The sequence below is a fragment of the Magnolia sinica genome, chromosome 5 (genome assembly GCF_029962835.1).
Source record: "Magnolia sinica isolate HGM2019 chromosome 5, MsV1, whole genome shotgun sequence".
NCBI classification, from domain to species: Eukaryota; Viridiplantae; Streptophyta; class Magnoliopsida; order Magnoliales; family Magnoliaceae; genus Magnolia; species Magnolia sinica.
In genome coordinates, this window is record NC_080577.1 from 108904555 (window position 1) to 108925595 (window position 21041).

General features: G+C 41.4%; 1 protein-coding gene across 2 annotated transcripts; it reads left to right on the forward strand.

Annotated features, from left to right (window-relative positions):
- The first annotated feature begins 1075 nt into the window (after positions 1-1075).
- On the forward strand, positions 1076-20177 carry LOC131246646 (ATP-dependent Clp protease ATP-binding subunit ClpA homolog CD4B, chloroplastic). Of its 2 annotated transcripts, XM_058246993.1 has the most exons (10): positions 1076-1281; positions 11488-12098; positions 12954-13069; positions 13201-13323; positions 13439-13624; positions 15186-15401; positions 15896-16113; positions 17209-17284; positions 17369-17458; positions 18800-20177. In XM_058246993.1, exons 2-10 carry the CDS (start codon positions 11537-11539, stop codon positions 19979-19981), a joined length of 2769 nt encoding a protein of 922 aa, XP_058102976.1. In that variant the 5' UTR covers positions 1076-1281; positions 11488-11536; the 3' UTR covers positions 19982-20177. The 2 variants fall into 2 exon arrangements, with proteins under 2 accessions (XP_058102976.1, XP_058102977.1); XM_058246994.1 differs by lacking the exon at positions 1076-1281 and having other exon boundaries at positions 11471-12098.
- The last annotated feature ends 864 nt before the right edge of the window (positions 20178-21041 follow it).

Here is a 21041-nt window from a genome sequence, read left to right on the forward strand (position 1 = left end):
ATTAAAAGCGTATGGACGGCTTGGATAAAATAAATAAATCACGGTGGGTCCCACATAGTCCTCACAACACGTAGCTACGTGGTGAATCCGGTTACGGCTGCAACGAAGGGCACGTGAAGCGAGAAGTTTCTGGACGAGGCTTTTCACAACATACGCTCTGTCTTCGGTTCCGACAAGTGGGGCCCATTTTGGGATAATATCGACCGTTGATTTTTCGAGACCGACTATTGATGTACCATCCCAAAACTTATGATCGATAAGAAAGTTATATCCTTTCTCGATTTTTATCTCTATATGATTACAAAGATAAATACAGCAACGGTCCACATTCAACTAGAAATATTCAAATATCGGTCGACAGAATCTACTAATCTGGATTTGTTTTTGGGGAACTGTCCATCCACGTTGGAATGCACCGGAACAACGGTCTGGATCACCCAAGCATGGACCCGATCATAGAACCCTAATACACTGGCCTTAGGTGTGGAAATGAGGAACATGTGCACAATATCTCATTCGCTCACCCCATGTCTCCAAAAAATCAGGCCGACATGGTTGTCCAGTGGGCCCCACTGGCCCACTGTAATGTCCGTGACAAATCCAGTCCGTCCATCAGTTTAAGCCTAACAATAGGAAACAGTGGGGATTGAACAGCCACCATTCAAAACTGTGGGTCCACAGATTTTTTTGGATCAGGCTAATATTTGTGTTTTCAGTACATCCTAGTGAGAATAACCTTATGAACGGTTTCGATGGTACATAAAATTCACGGTGGGCCATCTCACTGTTTCCTCTCGTGTGCCCCACCTAAGTTTTGGATCCCTCTTATTTTTGGAGCGCTACTCTAATGTGAGCTGTAAAAACTGATGGACGGAGTGGATTTCTCTTGGACATCATAGTGGGCCCCACATAACTTCCAGTACAGGGACTTCCAGTAGGGTGGGGGCACAGACAATTTGCCTCCGCTGATGAGCGGCTGGGATCTCTTATACGTGTGTCTCGTGTCCACGTGTGGGTCGAGTACATTTACTGCTTCTCCTCGGATAGGTATCCTTGTGGGAGACGTAAACGGCTTATCATCTCTCTCTCATCCCAACCCTATATAAGAGAAGGGACCCACTCCATTCCCTCGTATATCCACCCGTTTTCTACCTCTCCGAGAAGAAGGGGTGCGCACTTCACCCTCTTTCTCCCTCTTTCCCCATCTTCTCTTCTCCTTCTCTCTCTATCTTCTCTTCTCAGGCCTTTTTAGTAATTCCGGCAACAAGCCCGGATATTTCTGTAAGCTTTTCCATTTCTCTTGCTTCTCTATCTATCTATATATCTCTCTATTTATTGTTATTCTCTATTTATTTTATATGCATATATATGAAGTTAGGGTTTTGGAAATCGCTTTTTTCTTTTGAAATTCATCGATGATTGAATGAGGCGGGGTTTGTATTTTATATATATATATATATATATATATATTCTGGTTGAGGTGATTGATTTGTCGATTGAGATTTGTGGCGTTACGATTCGCTGAGAGGAGATTTCTCCTTTCATGCATACATACGTTCTATCTTGTTGGCGCCATTATTGGTGAGTAAAGATTTTCTTGATTTGGGAAAGTTTTTTAGATTGGGTTCACTGGTAAAGAGTTTTCAGACCACGAGCGGTTATAGAGGGCTTTGGGGAGTTTAGAAAGAATTTGATAGATAGGGTTGAAAATCAATTCTTCAATATAGAGGCTTTCAAATAATTGAAAACAATTCTTCAATATCTAGGCTTTCATATAATTGAAAAATCAGTTCTCCAATGTTGGGCTTCGGGAGTTTAGAAAGTGGCAGATATGGTTGAAAAATGAATTCTCCAATACTGGGCTTCAGGAGTTTAGGAAGTGGTTGAAAATAAATTCTCCAAAATCGGGTTTTGGGCATTTAGTAAGTGGCTGACATGGTTGAAAAATCAATTCTCTAATATTGGGCTTTGGGAGTTTAGAAAGTGGCTGATATGATTGAAAAATCAATTCGTCAATAATGGGCTTTGGGTGTTTAGAAATTGGCCGATATGGTTGAAAATAAATTCTCCAAAATCGAGCTATAGGAATTTAGAAAGTGGTCGGGAGTGGCATATTATATTGGGGAAAAATGATTGTATAAAGTTCTAAAATGGGTACTTGGGGTAGCAAAAAGTTAGGAGTGTATTGGCCTATAAAGTGGGTTTGGTGGTTAAAGAAATTTAGGCCAGTCAATGCTATTGAATCATGGAAGACACGGTGATTTGGACCCAGATTTTCAGAAGGGGTTCGAGGGACAAGGTGATATATCAATTCATCTATCTTTTCACGGAGCTGGACAAAATGACACCAAATCCGACTGAGGTTAACAAAAGAAGATGGGATTTCAAGGTGGTGCAACCCCGCTATAGAGTCAATGAAATCTTGACACCCAAATCGCAAAGAAATGAACAAGAGCACGCCCATAAGAATATTTGAGTAGAGAGGGAGAAGCAACATTATTGATATCAAACTTATTCTATTACAATACTTAAGAAAACTCACGATTCAGAAAATGTGGAATGCCTACCTCCTAGTCACCTACACCTCTCCCTCTTTTTATAGACCCTAAAGATGATTCCTATGAATCTTTAATGAAAATACCCCAACTATTATATTGAATTTTAAATCAATATTAATTAATTTCAAATCAATTTGTAATTTATTTAAGATAATAAAAATTCCACTGATAAAGATTTGGCCTAAAACAAATCTATTGAATGCCCCCAAAATCTTCAATCATGTCTTCCACATCAGCCCCCTATCTTCCAAAAGGGGCAAATGTGATCTATGTCATTTAGGCTCCAAATTTTGCAACAAACAGTCCAAAATTAGCACATTCTGAGCCCTATGTTGGGCTGTGAGCCTACATCATGAGGCTTAGGATTGCTCCTTAGCTAGAAGTTGTTATAATTTGCTTTAGGAAGAAATATGTGTCCTTGCAATGCTGATGGTCAATATTTGGTCATATCCCATCCACCAAGAGTGATTGCTTGTTTTTGGCTTGTTGCACATGAAAGTGATCATGATGAATAGATGTATTTTGTTCTTAGGATGTGAAGAAACAATGGACCATGTTTGATGGAATCAAATCCCATAGATATGGGTTCCTCCCTGCAGGCTACAGTGCAATATTTTGATGCTACAGTTGTCAATCTCAGCATGGTTTATCTTGAGTCCTAGAATAGTTTGGAGTTTTAGTATGAGTTGGATTTTTTATTTTTATTTTAGAAACTCTTCGTTATTAGTAGTTGGATATGTTAGGAGTGTGTTTGCACCAATTAGGGATGGTTTGAGTTTCACTTGAAACCTATGTACATTGGTTATAAATAGGCTGGTAGGTCCTGCATATTAGCAGGAGAAATAAGATATTATTTTCTTTGATTTCTTGCTATAGGATATTTTCTAGAGGTGTGACTCATTCAGCCTTTTGTGGAGCAACCCCGCATTTATCTTTCCATTTACCATATTTATGCCTGGTGTGTAGTAATTCAGTTTGTGCAATTAGCTTCACTTTGTTTGATCCTTTTTGCATTTTCTCTTGGGAGATTTTTTTCCTTTTCTATTTTTGATTGCCCATCCCCAAAATGTCCCGTACTACCTCTATTAGCCAACTCAATACCTATCCCCCTTTGGTCTTCAATTAGTCTCGCCGGTCCTTTTACATATTCTACCCAAGTGTCTTGAATAGTTTATGCCCACAAAAAGTGGAGTTTTCTTAGTCCCAAGATGGTGAGTGAGAACCAAAGCAAAGCCATCCATTAATTCTCAGATTATTAGAAGGGTTTAAATAGCCATATGCCCATGTTGGAAGAAAAAAGAGTGAATTGGTGCAAGTTAGAGGCTCTAAAAGGCTAGGGGAAGGCACAAATGGACGTGGGTGGAGGTAGTAAGGAAAGACTTGATGACGTATGGTCTAATTGAAGTTATGGCCCTTGATAGAATGGAATGGTGAAAAAGGATTCATGTAGCCAACCCCAATTAGTTGGGATAAGGCATAGATGATGAAGGTGGTGGTAGTGGTGATGATGATGATGCCCGTGTTGGAGGAAAACAATAGTAAGAGAACTCCTGAACCACTTCTTAATGCCAATTTGGAAGAATTTATGAATTAAGAAATTGTCCCTCGAAGCAACCTGAGTTTCCGGCACTAGGTAGAGATGGCACGAATCATGTATATGAGACCCACCTAAGAAATCAGCAGCACTGACATCCTCAACAAGGCACCCAGGCACCTATAGTCTCTCATTATGAGTAGTATCCATATTATATTGAGGCCACGTGACCCCATTGCCTAGAAGATCCGATCAGGCACATGACAGTGGAGGTTGCATACCATGGTGGTATTGTAGATCCTAACATTTTTCACAATTGGTTGGACACAACACAATGGAAAATTACTTTGAGTGGTTTCAACTATCCAAGGAAGTCAAATTACAATTTGTAGCGCAACCTTGAAATTAAAAGGGCCAACCCTGAAATAGTGGAACTCAGTGGCGAGAGACTTGCAACCTATTGCTCTTCAACCTATCTTAAATTGGAAAGAGATGAATGCTAAAATGAAGTAAAGGTTTTTGTCATTAGGTTATGAAACTAGAATGTTTAGAGAACTCTTAGATTTGCATTTGGGGCAATCTAACCATTGAGGAGCACACACAGAGGTAATATGATCCATGGTTTTGAATGTCGGTATCAGTCGACATATCGGCCCGGTGGAAGAACGATGTGATATGATGTCATGTATCGTTATTGGAGCCGTATTGGCCTGTATCGGTTATATTTTTTTAAAAGCAAAAAAATATAAAAAATATTAGAAAAATAGGGGAAAAAAAATGAGATATCCAAGAATCTATCATTTTTGTGTGTTTTGACCATGTATCGGACCATTATTGGATGAGAATGTTGCCTGACGGTTTGACTCGTTGAAGGTCAACTAAATGGGCCCTAATTGAACGCGAATCAAGCATTGATTTGGTGAACTAGGGCTCATTACATTGAAATACGACAATACGAAGATGAAAATATAAAAAAAGAAAGTGAAGGTTTACCCTTCTTTACGATTTTTGCATAATAGTCCATTTTGCTTTGATTTGTAGAATCCCATTTAAATCATTTGTTTTGATCCAAAAATAGCTCTAGATCTAGCCTAAAATGAGTTTTTAAGCTTCTTCCATGATTTAAATGAAAAAAGAAGACGGAGACGTGAGTGTGTGTGTGTATATATATATATTAAATAAAATTAAAATTAAGCTTTTATGGGTGTATCAGCCGTACGGGCTGATCGGCTCGTGCCGTTACGGATACGATACAGCCGTATCGATTGATACAATACGGATATTCATATCTATGCTATGATCTGGTTTTGAGGTTCGATTTCGTGGAATCAGAAGTTTAGCAAGTAGCTCATTATTCTAGAGGGCTTGGAAGGAACATTCAGAATGAGATGGTGGGAAGTCCAACCAGAAACTGTAGATGAGATGAATTGATTGCATTGTGGGTGTAGGGGAAGCACAGGTGGATAGATAGAAAGTAATAATCAATGCTATCAAAATTGTTATCGTATCGAATTGCAAATCACGTCATAAATCATAATATTTTTTTATGATTTTCTTAGAAATATAAAAAATATAAATTAGTAAGAAAAATAAATAAAAGCTCATCAACCATCCTTTTGCCATCAATATGCACCAAGTAATACCATGTTAAGATAGTGTTAAAGGATTCTTATCATTCCTTCTTTTTTTTTTTCTCTTTCAAGAAAAATTCCTTCAAAACATACAAAGATCCTTTAATAATTTATGTTCTTGTTAATCGAATGTAGGGTCATGTTGGAAAAGCGGCATTTGATTTTGTAGGCCAATGAAAAAAAGCTTATTTTGACATCTAATCGTCATTCCACACAACACATACTAGTCAACATGATCGTAACCATGCATGAAAACATTCCAAATAAATCATACATCAATTTGGTGATTCGACCAGTTAAGAAGTAAGAAATCATTAAAAAAAGCTCTACAATTCAACTTTGAAGAGAATATACATAATCTAATCTCTTATAAAGAACAAAATAAAATGACTTACCTTTTCTAAACAATTTTTATTTTATTTTTTTGAAAGTTTTTTTTTTTAATTATTCTAAATGATTCTTAAAGCCCCTACCAATTTAAAAACATAAATTGAAGCCAAGTAAACCTGGAAGTAAAAGAGAACAAGTATTTGAATCGTAAATTGTCTGATTCGAATCATAAAATTGTAGGATTCATGCAAAAAGTTATTCAAATCCTTTTGCTTAAGATTCAACTCAAATCATAAATTGTAGGATTTTGACAACACTAATAATAGTTACTAGTCTAGGGGGTATACATCAACTCGAGTGACATCTAGTTGTTCATCTCTTTGCAATCCGGACCTCACATGGAGAGTCATCTAAGAACTTTTGTGATCACCAATTGCGATAAACAAAGGATTTTACACAACAATCATTCTCAGGGTATTGAGGAAGCAGGAGGAACGTCAAAGGAAAATCACATTTCACCACCGTGTGCTTGACGGAGAATCTTAACCTTTTTGAAGGCATTGTCCACAAGAGTTGGAAGGTGGAGAGCAAAAATATGAAGCTATCATACGATATAAAGACAAAGTGGTAGTCTGGTAGATGGTGTTAAAGATAAAAATACACCTCTCACTTATGATTCAATTCGTCATGATAACTCCTAAGGAAGAGGAAGGAGAAAATAGGTTGCGTACTAGTATGTTTTAGAAACGGGCATTATGTGAAGGAAGCCCATTTAACTTTTTAAGCCTTCTTGACAGTAGTGGCAGCATGGTTCTTGCTTCACAGTTTGGTTGGGCAATAGAAGATTAAGACAGAGAATAACCAAATATTTATAGGGTTGCTACGCTAAATGACGAGACATTGCAAATGGCCCAGTGGAGTCGACTGACTAGTTCGTTGGGACAATATTACATTGATTTTATTATGTGATGTTGTACCAATGAGGGTTTGCCATATGCTACTTGGTTGCCCTTGTATAATCACTGTGTGCACTATTGTGGTTTTGCCAATGCTTACACTTTTGTGCATGGAGGCATTGAGATTGTCCTTGAACCCATGAGCGATTCACTGTAAGAAGGTGAGATACATGCAATGGATGTGATGCAAGTGAACAAGAAAGGGGGATGACTCATACCATAAGTGGGATGAGTGTGCTAAATGCAAGATAACAAGAAGGACAGGAATGCAGTTGTTGTTGAAGAAGGAGACATTCCAGGAAGTGGCTCATACCTGAGTGCACAAGAAAGAAAAATATCATTTGGCTGGTGAAGTGCCAAGTCAATGTGGAGGTGTTCACCATCAATTTCCACCCAAGCGAGATAAGGTGTGTGAGGATGGCCCCCAGATTTTGAGATCAACACTAATTTCCAACTCGAGGATGAGTTTTCTTTTTTTTGGAAGCTGGGGGTAGTTGATGCAATCAAATCTTGTAGAAACAGGTTCCCCACTGTGTGCTATAGTGTGGCTACAATCCTAGTATAGTAGCATGCTATAGTGACACTAGATTACGTACACTGTTAATCTTATCACAGTTCGAGTCCTAGCATAGTTTGGAGTTTTAGTATGAGTTTGTTTTTTATTGATGTTAGGAAACATTTTGTTATTAGTAGTTTGATGTGAATTAGTACTGTTTTTGCCAATTAGGGATTGTATGAGTTTCGCTGGGAAACCTATGTACTTCAGCCTATAAATAGGCTAGTAGGTCATGTGTATTAGGAAACAATTTGTTGTAGTAGTTGGATGTGATTAGGAGTTTGCTTTCACCAAATAGGGATAGTTTGCGTTTTGCTCGGAAACCTATGTACTTAATCCTATTTATAGGCTAGTAGGTCATGCATATGTACTAGAAGCTATAATTTTATGAAATAAGAAATTGTTTTCTTTGAATTTCGCGGCGGCGCGACTCCATCGTCTTTGTGGGGAGCGACTCCGCATACTTATCTTTCCTCTATCGTCTTTATGCTTTGAATTTGGTATATAGAACTCAGTTTCTGCAATTAGTTCCAAGTTCTTTGATCCATTTGCATTAATCTACTTATCCACTGTGCCTTCCCGGTGGTTGTGTGGAGGAGCATGTCGGGGTTTCTCTAAGTGTCCAGAAGTGGAATGGGTGATGCCCAAGTTGATTGGGATGTTCATTGAAGGATGGAGCAGGCTCAATCAAGGTAGAAAAGGGAAAATGTTATAGACCCCGCTAGCAGGTCTATGGGCAATCTGGAAAGACTGCAATGGTAGAAATTTTAACAAGCTCGAATTAGCTGATAATTACGGGCTAAAACCATTTCTTGGGCCTCTTGCTCAAAATCTTTTAGGGGGTTGGAGGAAATCATGAGAATATGGGGGTGCTGGTCTTTGAGCAAAAAGGTGATTTCTCATCATCCATTTTTGTATTATTTTCTCCCCTCTATTTTTGGGGGTTTTAATAAATAATGGCTATGGTGATTCAAGAAGAAGGATGAGGCCTTATGGAAGGGATGGTTTCACTCAAATATGATCCGTGGGAAAATGGATGGTTTACCATTCCATCGTCAAGGTATAGAAACTCCAGGTTATGGAAATCTATCTTAGGAATGGATATTCTCTTTATGCAGGGCATATCGGCTTGATGTTGGAGAAGGGCAGATGGTCTGATTTTGGGAAGATGAATGGTGTGTTCATGGTCCTTTTTTGCTTCCTTTTGTAGATTGGTTGCCCACAATCAGGTTGAGGTGATTGAATGTTATGAAAGATTTGGGTCAAGATTGTCTAGTCACCCATATTTGGTAAAAGTTTTGAGGGAGAAAGATGTGGTTGATCTAATGAATTTGCTGGTTCAACTTAATAGCGTCAAGCTCCATTATGAGGGCAGTACAAAAGGGTGTGGAAATGGACCCAGAGAAGTATGTTTTTGGTCCAATTTTTCTTGTAGCATATTTGGGTAGTAGGAGGGGAAGGTGGTAGGAGAGGGGTGCCGACAAGTTGGTTGTGGGAGTAGTTGCTTTCTCTCGACTGGCGAGATCTTGACTATAGATCACTTACATAGTACACAGAATTATTGTCAATGGATGATGTGCCTTGGGGATGGTGAATCCATGGATTTTTGTTTATCCAATTGTTCTTTTGCATCTAAAGCTTGGCAAAGGTGTTTGTCCGGCTAATGCCGGTTTTGTTATCTGCGTTGTTGTCGGTTTTGTTATCTGCATTGTTGTCAGCTTGGAAATCAGGGGCAGAGAGAAAAGGCTATGGAACCTCAATTTTCTTGCTTCTCTTCAGTCTTTTTGTAAAGAAAGGAATAATACATATTTTAATAGTGGAGTGCACTCTACCTTTACTATGGTGAATATTATAGATCTTAGGTATCTTTTTAGGCTAGTGCGTTCAAGGAATTTCAAGGGCATGGGTGTGGGGATGTACGGAGAGTGTTGAATGTGCTCCTTTGTAGCATTGGCACAGGTGTTTGTCTCCTTTGTGGTTGTATTCTTCAGCCTTTCTTGGGTTCCTTCTAAAAAAGCAATACATTTTCTGATATAAAAAATCGTTACTCTTAAGAAAAGACCAGGACATTAAAGAAAAAGATAAAAACAATCTTACCTTTCAGTTCTGGCCTACCAATAAACAATTGAGAAAAGTAATACAGCAACAGTCAACATTCAACTGAAGAAGTCTCAAGATTGGTGGCTAGGATTGCCAATCTTCGAGTTTTTAGAGCATATTAATGGTAGGACACAGTAGACCAAGGGTCTGGATTACTAAACCATGGTTGCCGATTGTTAGAACTAAAAACCCGAGTATACCATGCAAAGCCTCAGGTTGATGATTATATAGATCTTCTCATGAGTGTGTCCCCGCATCCCATAGGCTACTCCACTTGTGCCCGGTTTGAAATGCGCATTAATCACCCCTGGTAAGGAGTCTCGAACACGAGAGCTCCCCCGTGGGCCCCAAATCGCATGGGTCACCGACTCCGAGTGTGCCCCTGCATCTCACAGGCGACCCCACTCGAGCCCAGTGTGAAAATGCCCCTGCATTAATCACCACCGGTGAGGAGTCTCGAACACGAGACCTCCCGCTCTGATACCAATTTGATGTAGGACAATTACCCACTTGCTCTAAAAGCTCGAACTGTTAGAGTATGGAGAATTAATCCCTTTATCTCATGGCTCAGGCTCCACATCTCATGGGTTAGGATCTCGGCCGAACCCCCTTCGTGGGCCCCAAATCACATGGGCCGCCCACCCCGAGTGTGTCCCCGCATCCCACAGGCTACCGCACTCGAGCCCAGTGTGAAACGCGCATTAATCACCCGTGGTAAGGAGTCTCGAACACGAGACCTCCCCCGTGAGCCCCAAATTGCATGGGTCACCCACCCCGAGTGTGCCCCTGCATCCCACAGGTGACCCCACTCGAGCTCAGTGTGAAAATGCCCCTGCATTAGAACATTAGTGAACATCATTGAGCATTCTTAATGGATTTATGCTGGCACTCACATGATCTTGGTTTTGGTGTCAGACTGCACTTATTTCATTCGTATGGCACTCTTTTCTTGTTCGGTATATAGCTTATTATTTCTTCAAATATCATGCCTTTTTCTGTTTCTTGCTAGTTACGACTACTTAACAAGCACAAAATTTGATTATATGCACTCGAGAAATTTCTATTTGTTAGGGATTCTGGTTTCTTACGGTATTGGGTGCCAGCTCCAGTGGTGTACCGGTACCACCATAAGCTTATGGTGGTTTTAGATGTGGGGCCTAGTGATGTGTTCACGGAATCCAACCTGTCCATAAGACGTGTAACCTCCGAAAAGCCCTGGGGCCCTAAAATCAGCATGGTCCAAAACTCCGGTAGGCCACAACACAGGTAACGTATTGAGATGGAATGCCTACCGTTGATTAGCATGGAGGGCACACCCAGTCGTGTATGTATAATCAAGGCTCTTCATACAGTTGAATGAACGGTCAGGCCACAATTCAGGCTGTTTGCGACTTAGGTGAGCCCCTGTGAAATTCAAGGGTGGGCATTCCCTTACTGTGGGCCACCTTAGTTTTGGATCAGTTTGAATTCGAGTTTTCAGGGGTTTTCTGAGGTAATCCATTTGATAAATGAGTTGGATGGTGCGAAAAAAATCATGTGGGCCCCACATCTTCCCAGTACCAGCGTAAGCTTACAGTGGTACCATTACTTGAGTGCGCTGCTAGAGTATTGAACCTTTTGCCAATCAATTTAATGTTGAAATTGTTGACTGTGAGTCAGGTTTTGATTGTTGCCGACTTTCATCAATAGAATCCATCTCTTTTTTCTTTTCTTTTTCTTTTTCTTCTTATTTGAAATAATGGAATATAGATAGCTATTTTATACATTGTCCTTCCGCAGGCATACCATATTGTGATTAATCTTTGGCATACACTGTCTGTAGGCTATTATATTTATAGACATCGCAAAGCTACTGCTTCTTGGTGGGAATCATGGCTGGGGCTCTAGTTCAGTCAGCAATCCTCCCTGCAGCCGTCAGTGAAAATCATGGCCGACTCCGAGGCTCTGTAAAAACAAGAAAAACTGCCAAAATGATGTGTAACATTCGATCACAACCCCTGAGAATGCGTGGATTCACAGGATTGCGGGGATCAAATACATTGGATATGATGGCGAGGTCTGGCCGTGATTTTCATTCTGTGGTTTCAGCTGCTATCTCTGCTCCACGGGGAAAGGCTTGCCGAGGAGTTGCCGTAGCTATGTTCGAGCGCTTCACAGAGAAGGCCATTAAAGTTATCATGCTTGCACAAGAGGAAGCAAGACGGCTGGGACACAACTTCGTTGGCACAGAGCAGATTTTGCTGGGTCTTATTGGTGAAGGGACTGGTATCGCTGCCAAAGTTCTAAAATCCATGGGAATCAATTTGAAGGATGCCCGAGTGGAGGTGGAAAAGATTATTGGAAGGGGCAGTGGCTTTGTTGCTGTGGAGATCCCATTTACTCCTCGTGCCAAGCGTGTCTTGGAGCTTTCACTAGAAGAAGCCCGTGCCCTTGGTAACTTATCTTAACACGGGGTCTCCACTAGTGATATATCTTTTGATTGGTTTGTGTTTTTGTATGTATTTTTCTTATTTCTCTTTGGTGAACCTCTGTAAATTTTTTTCTTTAATTTTGTAAGCTTTTCTGTGGTGAAGCTTTTAATATTTGCACAATAAAATATCTTATTTCCTATAAAAACAATCCCTAGTATACCATAGGAATTGATATTTAAACCCATCATTTTTTATTTTGCAGATGCTCATGATCCTTTGGGGTGCCCTCCCATGGTACTGCACCGGGCAGATGTGCGATCCATTGATGTTTTCACGTATTCCAACCTGTCCATAAGATGCGTCACCTTAGAAAACCCCTAGAGCCAAGCACTTGATTAGTTTGGGGGGCTCACCGTGTTGTTTATATATAATCAAGGACGTTCATCCATTCCAAATGAAGGGTCAAACAAGGATTCAAGCTGTCTGGAGACTCAGGTGGGCCCCTGTGAAATTCAAGAGTGGGTGTTCCCTCCTCGCTCGTTCCCTTTTCTGTGGCCTACCTTAGTTTGGATTGGGCTGAGTTTGGGATGCTAGGGGTTTTCGCAGGTGACACATCTAATAGACAGGTTTGATAGTGTAGATACATCACGTGGGCCCACTCGTGTGTGGTACCATTGGAGTGCGCCCCCTCCCTTTTGGAAATCAAAATTATACACTTTTGTACTACAATTTCCAAAATGGAAATGGGTGTTTGCAGAATAAAAGGGTGGGTGTAAATATCAGCAGTCTAAAATATTCCCTTTACTCATTTAGAAAAGCTTATGGCTTTATTTGCTTGAAAGAAAAATTATTATTTAAAACTTGTCAAATGTTTCAGGTCATAACTATATAGGATCTGAGCACCTGCTTCTTGGGCTGCTCCGTGAGGGTGAAGGTGTAGCAGCTCGTGTGCTTGAGAACCTTGGAGCTGACACTAGTAACATCCGTACGCAGGCAAGTTGTATAGCGTCATCATCCTTGTGATGTATTTAATCCCTTCTTTTTTTTTTGGGACCTTCCATCCTCTTTGTTTCAAAATGAATCCACAACATGTCAAAGAATATGAACTTTTTTGGTGCATGTAGGTTATTCGCATGGTGGGTGAAAGTACAGAAGCCGTCGGTGCTGGGGTCGGAGGAGGAAGCAGTGGCAACAAGATGCCGACACTTGAGGAGTATGGGACCAATCTGACAAAGCTCGCAGAGGAGGTATATTTGCCATTCTAATTTCTATATGATGCCTATTGCCTATAATCAAATTACCTATGTAAACAATGAAAAAAATAAAATAAAAGAAGTTTCTAAAGGTTTCTTGTTGTTTCAGGGTAAACTAGATCCTGTTGTTGGAAGGCAGCCGCAGATAGAGCGGGTGACCCAAATCTTGGGCAGGCGGACAAAGAACAACCCCTGCCTGATTGGAGAGCCTGGTGTTGGGAAGACAGCAATTGCAGAAGGGCTTGCACAACGCATTGCAACTGGGGATGTTCCAGAAACAATCGAAGGAAAGAAGGTGATGGATCATATTTTTTTTTTTACTTTTAAATTGGAAACAACATAATTAAATTCATTGGCCTGTTTGGACGACTGGAATCCAAAAAGTAATTTTGGAAAGGACAATGTGGCATTTTTTAGGAAAACTGTGGACAAGCAAATCCATGGAGGAAAAAAAAAAAAAGTCCTTAGAAGGTTTGTTTTAATTTCCCCAATTTCCAGGGTATTGTGGTGGCCAATGGTCAAAAAGTGAAATCTCTCTCTCAAAAAGTGCGTGAGGATTATCAAGTTATTTTTGGGAGGAAAAGGAAACACCCTTTTTTGAGGAAAACAATGGAAAAACCAGTTTCTACAGGTTGCTTTGTGGTTGCAATCAGCAGAAAAACTCACATTTTTCTTTTCCATCCTAAAAAAAAACAGATTCCAACAATCCAAACAGGGTCTAAAAGAAAGCGGTTTAAATTTAAAAACTCCACCAAGACAATTAAAGGAAAAAAGAGAAGAACTCAAAAAAAGAAAGAAAAAAGAAAAAAATCCACCAAGACAATGGATAGGAATCACCAAGACACTCTTGAGGCCTCATCCTTTGCTAATGCATTAGCAAATTGAATTAGCTTCCCTCCGAATATGTTTGAAAGCAATCTCCATGGAAGAGGTCACATTATTAAATAATTTATAATAAAAGCTAATTCCAAGGGACCATGCATCTACCAGATGCCTGCACAATTACATTATGTGACCCACATTCGATAACAGTGGCCTGACAAAGTGGTTCTAAAGGATTACTTCACCAGTTTTTATTGCCATAAATCTGCCCAATTTGAATCTTTCCATTTTCGGCTGGGTGGAGAAATGTCATTCTAATCGAGCTGGAGTCGTCCTACACCACTCTACCTATTATGGAGGCACCGTAATTTCCCACAGAGCTACTGTTGACATGAAATCTTCCACCATCCACTAGGGAGAGTAGCCCAAACTTCGATTTTGTTGAGGTTCTTGTGTTTATCACTGATGACTCGACCCCAATGAAGACGGACATTGGATTCATTTACCCCCTTGAAACTCTTGTGCAGGTGACTGCAACTCATAAGAAATACCTTAGTTTTTGCTTTCACCTGGGACAAGTGCAATGACAGTGAGGGATAAGTCCGTTTGACTATTCTGAGTCATTGATTATGGCTTATGGTATTTCATTTTCAAATTACATGCTAGTTTCTCATGATACCTTCTTTTTTTTTTCTTTTTTTCTTTTTTTCTCTTTTGAATTGTTTTGTGCTAATGTTAGGGCTATATTATACAATGGTTTTAAGACTCAGACAACTCGTATCCCGCATTAGCCGATCCAGTTTGATACCACGAGTCACCCCCAACACAGGCGAGTTGTGACCTGATTCGGTACCAAACGAGTCGATTCCAGTAAAACCATGCTATAGATGGGTTTGTCATATTCTGTTTACTCCATTATATCAGGGGAGTAGAGGACACTGCTATAAAATTATGTTCGAACTCATTTTGACCCACAAGTGATGAGATTCTTTATGCGATAAACCTTTTTATTTAATTTTCTATTTGCAATTCAGGTCATTACCCTGGATATGGGTCTTCTGGTTGCTGGTACCAAATACCGTGGAGAATTTGAGGAAAGGCTAAAGAAGCTGATGGAGGAAATTAAACAAAGTGACGAGATAATACTCTTTATCGATGAGGTGCATACTCTAATCGGAGCGGGAGCAGCTGAGGGTGCAATCGATGCTGCAAACATCTTGAAGCCAGCTCTTGCAAGAGGAGAACTGCAGGTAACTTTTAGCTTCACCAGTCTCTAGCTTTCTTCTTAGCAACCATTGTAAATTTCATGTAACTTGTCCTGTATCACTTGGGATGGAAAGTTTGAGAGCTGAAATCTGGATTCTTATAAATTCTCTTTCATGAGATTACGAGGCACCATCAGGTCCTGAACATGAATCAGTCTGTGCAAGTTCCATGGTCTGGTGGCAGCACCATTGACCTAATGGGCATGGCATCTATTGGCAGTCCCTGATCAAGAGTTTGGGATCTTCCATTCTTTGGGCTGTGAGTTCCATCAATCGGCATTCTGGATAAGTGAATCTGTTTGGCTTGTGCAGTGAGGATCTGTTCACGTCCTGATGCACCAAGACATGATGTTCCTCTACCTTTTCTCTCCCTGGAAATAGTTGAGGGGATCGCACCAAAAATCTCCAACAGAAAAAAGAAAGTATTGTAAAATATCTTTTAGTTTCAATTGCCAATGTCCTTGTTTCATTTGGTGCAGTGTATTGGTGCCACTACACTGGATGAATACAGGAAGCACATCGAGAAAGACCCAGCTCTGGAGAGGCGGTTCCAACCAGTAAAAGTGCCTGAGCCAACCGTGGATGAGACCATACAGATTCTAAAAGGGCTGCGTGAACGTTATGAGCTTCATCACAAGCTCCGTTATACAGATGAGGCCCTAGTTGCTGCTGCACAACTGTCATATCAGTACATCAGGTTACTACAGATCCTTTTCGATGATGTGTGCATTTCCTAATTCACTACCCAGAAGGGAGGGAGGGAGACATGTCATGTAAAGTGTCCAAAATGTGGAACTTTTTAATGACATCACTAACATACCTTGTCAACTTAGTCTTTGGACTGCCTGGCTGTGTCAAGTAGTGTCAGTGTCTCCAGTGTCTCGCATGGGGGGAAAAACCAAAAAGTTGAAGTTCCAGGTAACACTACGCATCGATGCTTGCTGACCTCCAGGTAGGGGAGCAACTTGGGCAGGTTGGGGTCAGGTTGAGGTTCAACCTGTGCCCAACCCAATCTCAAGGGAACACAATCCTCAACCCGACCCCAACTGAATTCCAACCCGAGGTTCTCAACCTGAATCCTACTAAATTCCTCTAGACATAACCCTAAACTGACCCAACCCGACCTACATACATGTCATCATTGCCAACCCGACACAAATTTGCTCAACCCGAACCCAAATCAGGTTGGAGTTTTCCAACCCTCACCCAGGCTTAGGACCATGAAAACATGACCTGAACTCGGGTTGGATCCCAAACCCAAGTTGCAGCCCCACCTCCAGGTCCTCCACGAAGACAACAAAATGATATTTAAGGAGCTTGGAGTTTGACATTATCTGTCAAAGATTTAAAATCTTCAGCCTATGCCTTGTATCTGTGGAGTAATGAGAGGATCACTTGCTAGTTTGTACCTGTAATTCACTGCATCCTCCATGAAGACAACAAAGTGATATTTAAGGAGCCTGGAGTTTTAGGTTATCTGTCAAAGATTAAAAATCTTCAGCCTGGCCTTGTATCTGTGGAGTAATGAGAGGATCACTTGGTCAAATGCTCAATCTGTGGAGCATCTCCTAACTTTGTATGATCAAATGGTTCTGCCTAAATCATAATCAATTCTCCTAACATTGAAACCTGCTTAGTCTCATTCCCCTCAATCACCTTCATCCCATTAGCAAATGCACATTTGGGTCATTCAGATACTTCAAACCTCAGAGAGCTTTTCGGATTCCGAAGTTTCCTCTATGCTTCTTGCATCTGTTTTATCTTTTCTCATAGCTGTTTCCATGCGATCCAGTGACCGTTTCCTCCCTGATAAGGCGATTGACTTGGTTGATGAGGCTGGTTCCCGTGTTCGGCTTCGTCATGCACAGGTATTGGTCTTGTTCTGATTTTTACAATCACTTCCCTTTTTCATCACTGATTCCTTAATTTGGTGCATGCTTTATTTGTGGCAGCTCCCCGAGGAAGCCAAAGAGCTTGACAAAGAGCTCAGGCAGATCACCAAGGCAAAGAATGAAGCTGTCCGTGGCCAAGACTTTGAGAAGGTACTCTTACTAATACTACTGTTGCAGGAGTCAACCATTTGCCCCCATTGTGATGACCCAAGCTTATAACATTGTGGTTCTCGGTGTTTATTTTAGAAATGGAATGCCTGATAGTAGAGATGGGTATACTATCGTTATATGTTACTTATCTGATTTTACTAACAAATAAATGGGTGTCCCAAGTTGGACTGCCAAAGTGGTGTTGAGATCAGAATGGGGTGTTCTGATGCTTGTCTCGCTTGTTATTTGGAGAGGAAAAGGGCACGAAATCGGAGCCTTTTTTGGTGCAGGTTCTGTTTTCTGTCCCTCCCCAAACAAGAAGCTTGTTTTGGTGTGTTTGGATGCACAGAAGGGTACAACTCTGGCAGGTTGGGTTGGATTGAGAGTCAAACCGAGGCCAACTGACCCCAAGAAGACCCAACCTCTAACCCATCCCGACCCAACCCAAATTCCAACCTGACTCAAATGCATGTGATTATTCCAACCCGAATTTGCTCAACCCAAATGAGGTTGGCATTTTCTAACCTTGACCCGAGGACCTTGACAATCTGACCCGAACTTGGGTTGGATCCAGATGCACTATTGGATTGAATGCTTGAATGCCAGAAATTTAGTTCAGTATAGGAAATGATCAGATTGTAATTATCTCAGGCTGTTTTTGTATGCACAAGCGAAATGAATTCAACAATTTGTTTTAATTGAGAGTGGGTGACAGAAATTAATATCTTGAAAATTGATGATGAGCAAGAAGCCATCAAACTGCAGTCATATTTTTGGTGAGTTCAACTTGAACGTGACATACTGACATAACTGCAATTTGAGCCCGGAATGCCAGGCTCTCAATGGGAATGCTAAGTATCAATCTTCTATTACACCAACAATTGTAATTCAATTCGATAGCATGTGCATCCAACCACACCCCAATATTCGTGACGAGGAGCTGGGCTCCCTTTCTAGTTCGGACTCGAAAGGATTGTAAATGCAATCTAAGGGCTACCTCAGTTTTGCATCCAAACAAGGCCATAAGTAGCCCTGACCATTTTGACCAATATTGCTGAGATTTCAAAATCCTGCAATATTTTTGCAGAAAATTCATCAAATGATATTATTGTGATGAATATTACTGCCTTTTTAAAATCTTGGCAATTTTTATCTTTAGCAATTTTTTAAAGTTTAATTTCATTTATTTCTACCCGTATTTTAAATTTTTAGAATTATTTATTAATTTTATAATAAATATTTTTTTACATATTTTATTGCTATAGTTGCTTCCTTGCTTCTTGTTATCTTCGCTGCATGTGTTTGTATCTAGCATTGCTTACACTGCCATATTCTTTACAGGCTGGGGAGCTGCGGGACCGTGAAATGGAATTGAAGGCCCAGATCTCAGCCCTAGTTGACAAAGGCAAAGAGATGAGCAAAGCAGAGACTGAGGCAGGTGATGCAGGCCCATTGGTGACAGAGGTGGACATACAGCACATAGTCTCTTCTTGGACAGGGATTCCTGTTGAGAAGGTCTCCAGCGATGAGTCTGATCGCCTCCTCAAGATGGAGGAGACCCTTCACAAGCGGGTCATTGGCCAGGACGAGGCTGTGAAAGCCATCAGCCGTGCTATCCGCCGTGCCCGTGTTGGCCTCAAAAACCCTAACCGCCCGATTGCCAGTTTCATATTCTCTGGCCCCACCGGTGTTGGCAAGTCAGAGCTGGCCAAAGCGCTGGCTGCCTACTACTTCGGGTCCGAGGAAGCCATGATCCGGCTTGACATGAGTGAATTCATGGAGCGACACACCGTCTCGAAGCTCATCGGCTCCCCACCTGGCTACGTCGGTTACACCGAGGGTGGCCAGCTCACGGAGGCTGTCCGCCGCCGTCCCTATACTGTGGTCCTGTTTGACGAGATCGAGAAGGCCCATCCAGATGTCTTCAACATGATGCTCCAGATCCTGGAAGACGGACGGCTGACGGACAGCAAAGGCCGGACAGTCGACTTCAAGAACACGCTCCTGATCATGACATCCAACGTTGGGAGCAGTGTCATCGAGAAGGGTGGCCGTCGGATTGGATTTGATCTGGACTACGACGAGAAGGACAGCAGCTACAACCGGATCAAGAGCCTGGTGACAGAGGAGCTGAAGCAGTACTTCCGGCCAGAGTTCTTGAACAGGCTTGACGAGATGATTGTGTTCCGGCAGCTGACAAAGCTGGAGGTGAAGGAGATTGCCGACATCATGCTGAGGGAGGTGTTCGAGCGGCTGAAGGTCAAGGAAATTGAGCTGCAGGTAACGGAGCGGTTCCGGGACCGGGTGGTGGACGAAGGGTATAGCCCAAGCTACGGAGCCCGGCCCTTAAGGAGGGCAATCATGAGGCTGTTGGAGGACAGTCTAGCGGAGAAGATGCTGGCGGGGGAGATCAAGGAGGGGGATTCAGCGATTGTGGATGTGGATTCAGATGGGAACGTGTCGGTGCTTAGCGGCAGTAGTGGGGTCCCTGAGCCATTGTCCCCAGCGATGCCCATGGTATAATAGCCGTTGGATGTTGTATGTATTGTTATAATTCGATTAGTCAGTCCATGCGGATTATGTTAATTTGCTAAGTTCTTTACATGCAGTTTTAGTTTTTCTTGATGCATACGTGCACTCACAGGAAGTTTATTTTTCCGTGTAATAAAATACTGAAATAGGAGTTTGAAAGGAGAAATAGATTCACTGCCGTTTTATTTGTTTCCCCATGTTTGGATGTGCTTGTCTAGTGATTCCAACTGATTATCAGATTAGTCATGTTGGGGATGATCCCAACCCTTAGATTGGTGGCCAATGAGTAGTAGGTTATGTATGCATATGCAGGTATGGTGGAGCTACATGTCAGCGGTCTAAACATTGGCTGGAGATCAGGATCCGTTAACATTCCTTGTTTAGCAAGTATGCAAAGCTTGTGACTCATGGCTGGCATGTTCTCGTCCATGCTGTTGTGGGGGCGCGGTTTGGGTGGATCCCTGTGGGGCCCACTGTCATGTATGTGCCTTACATCTGCACCGTCCATCCATTTTGAAAGCTCATTTTAGGGCATGATCCCGAAAATGAAGCAGATCCAAATCCTAGTTGGACCAAAATACAGGAAACAGTAGTGATTGAATCTTCACCATTAAAAACCTCATTGGGGCCACCAGAATGTTTATTTACCATCCAACCTGTTGATAAGGTCACAAAGACCCGGATGAAGAGACCACAAATATCAGCTTGATCCAAAACTTAGAAGTTTTTAATGGTTGATTACCACTGTTTATTGTATTATGGTCCTCTAGAAATCTACTTCATTTTTGGTATCATGCCCAAAAATGAATATTCAAAACGGATGGACATCCACCTGAGATATACTTCATTTTTGGTATCATGCCCTAAAATGATATAAAACAAACACATGACAGTGGGCTCCACGGTCAGGGATCCAACCCACCTCGGTTTATCCAGGGATCCACCAAAGCTGCGCTGGCTGTTGTGCATGATTATCTACCTACGTGGATGATCTGGATTGTCTCTGGTCGAATAATCCTGATCATCAGATGTGCCTATTTCTGTTTTGATC

Coding starts and splice junctions, on each gene's coding strand:
- LOC131246646 (XM_058246993.1), top strand. CDS start 11,537: ATGGCTGGGGCTCTAGTTCAGTCAGCAATCCTCCCTGCAGCCGTCAGT. Junction 13,324..13,438: donor TGACAAAGCTCGCAGAGGAG/GTATATTTGCCA, acceptor TTGTTGTTTCAG/GGTAAACTAGATCCTGTTGT. Junction 16,114..17,208: donor CTGTCATATCAGTACATCAG/GTTACTACAGAT, acceptor CATGCGATCCAG/TGACCGTTTCCTCCCTGATA.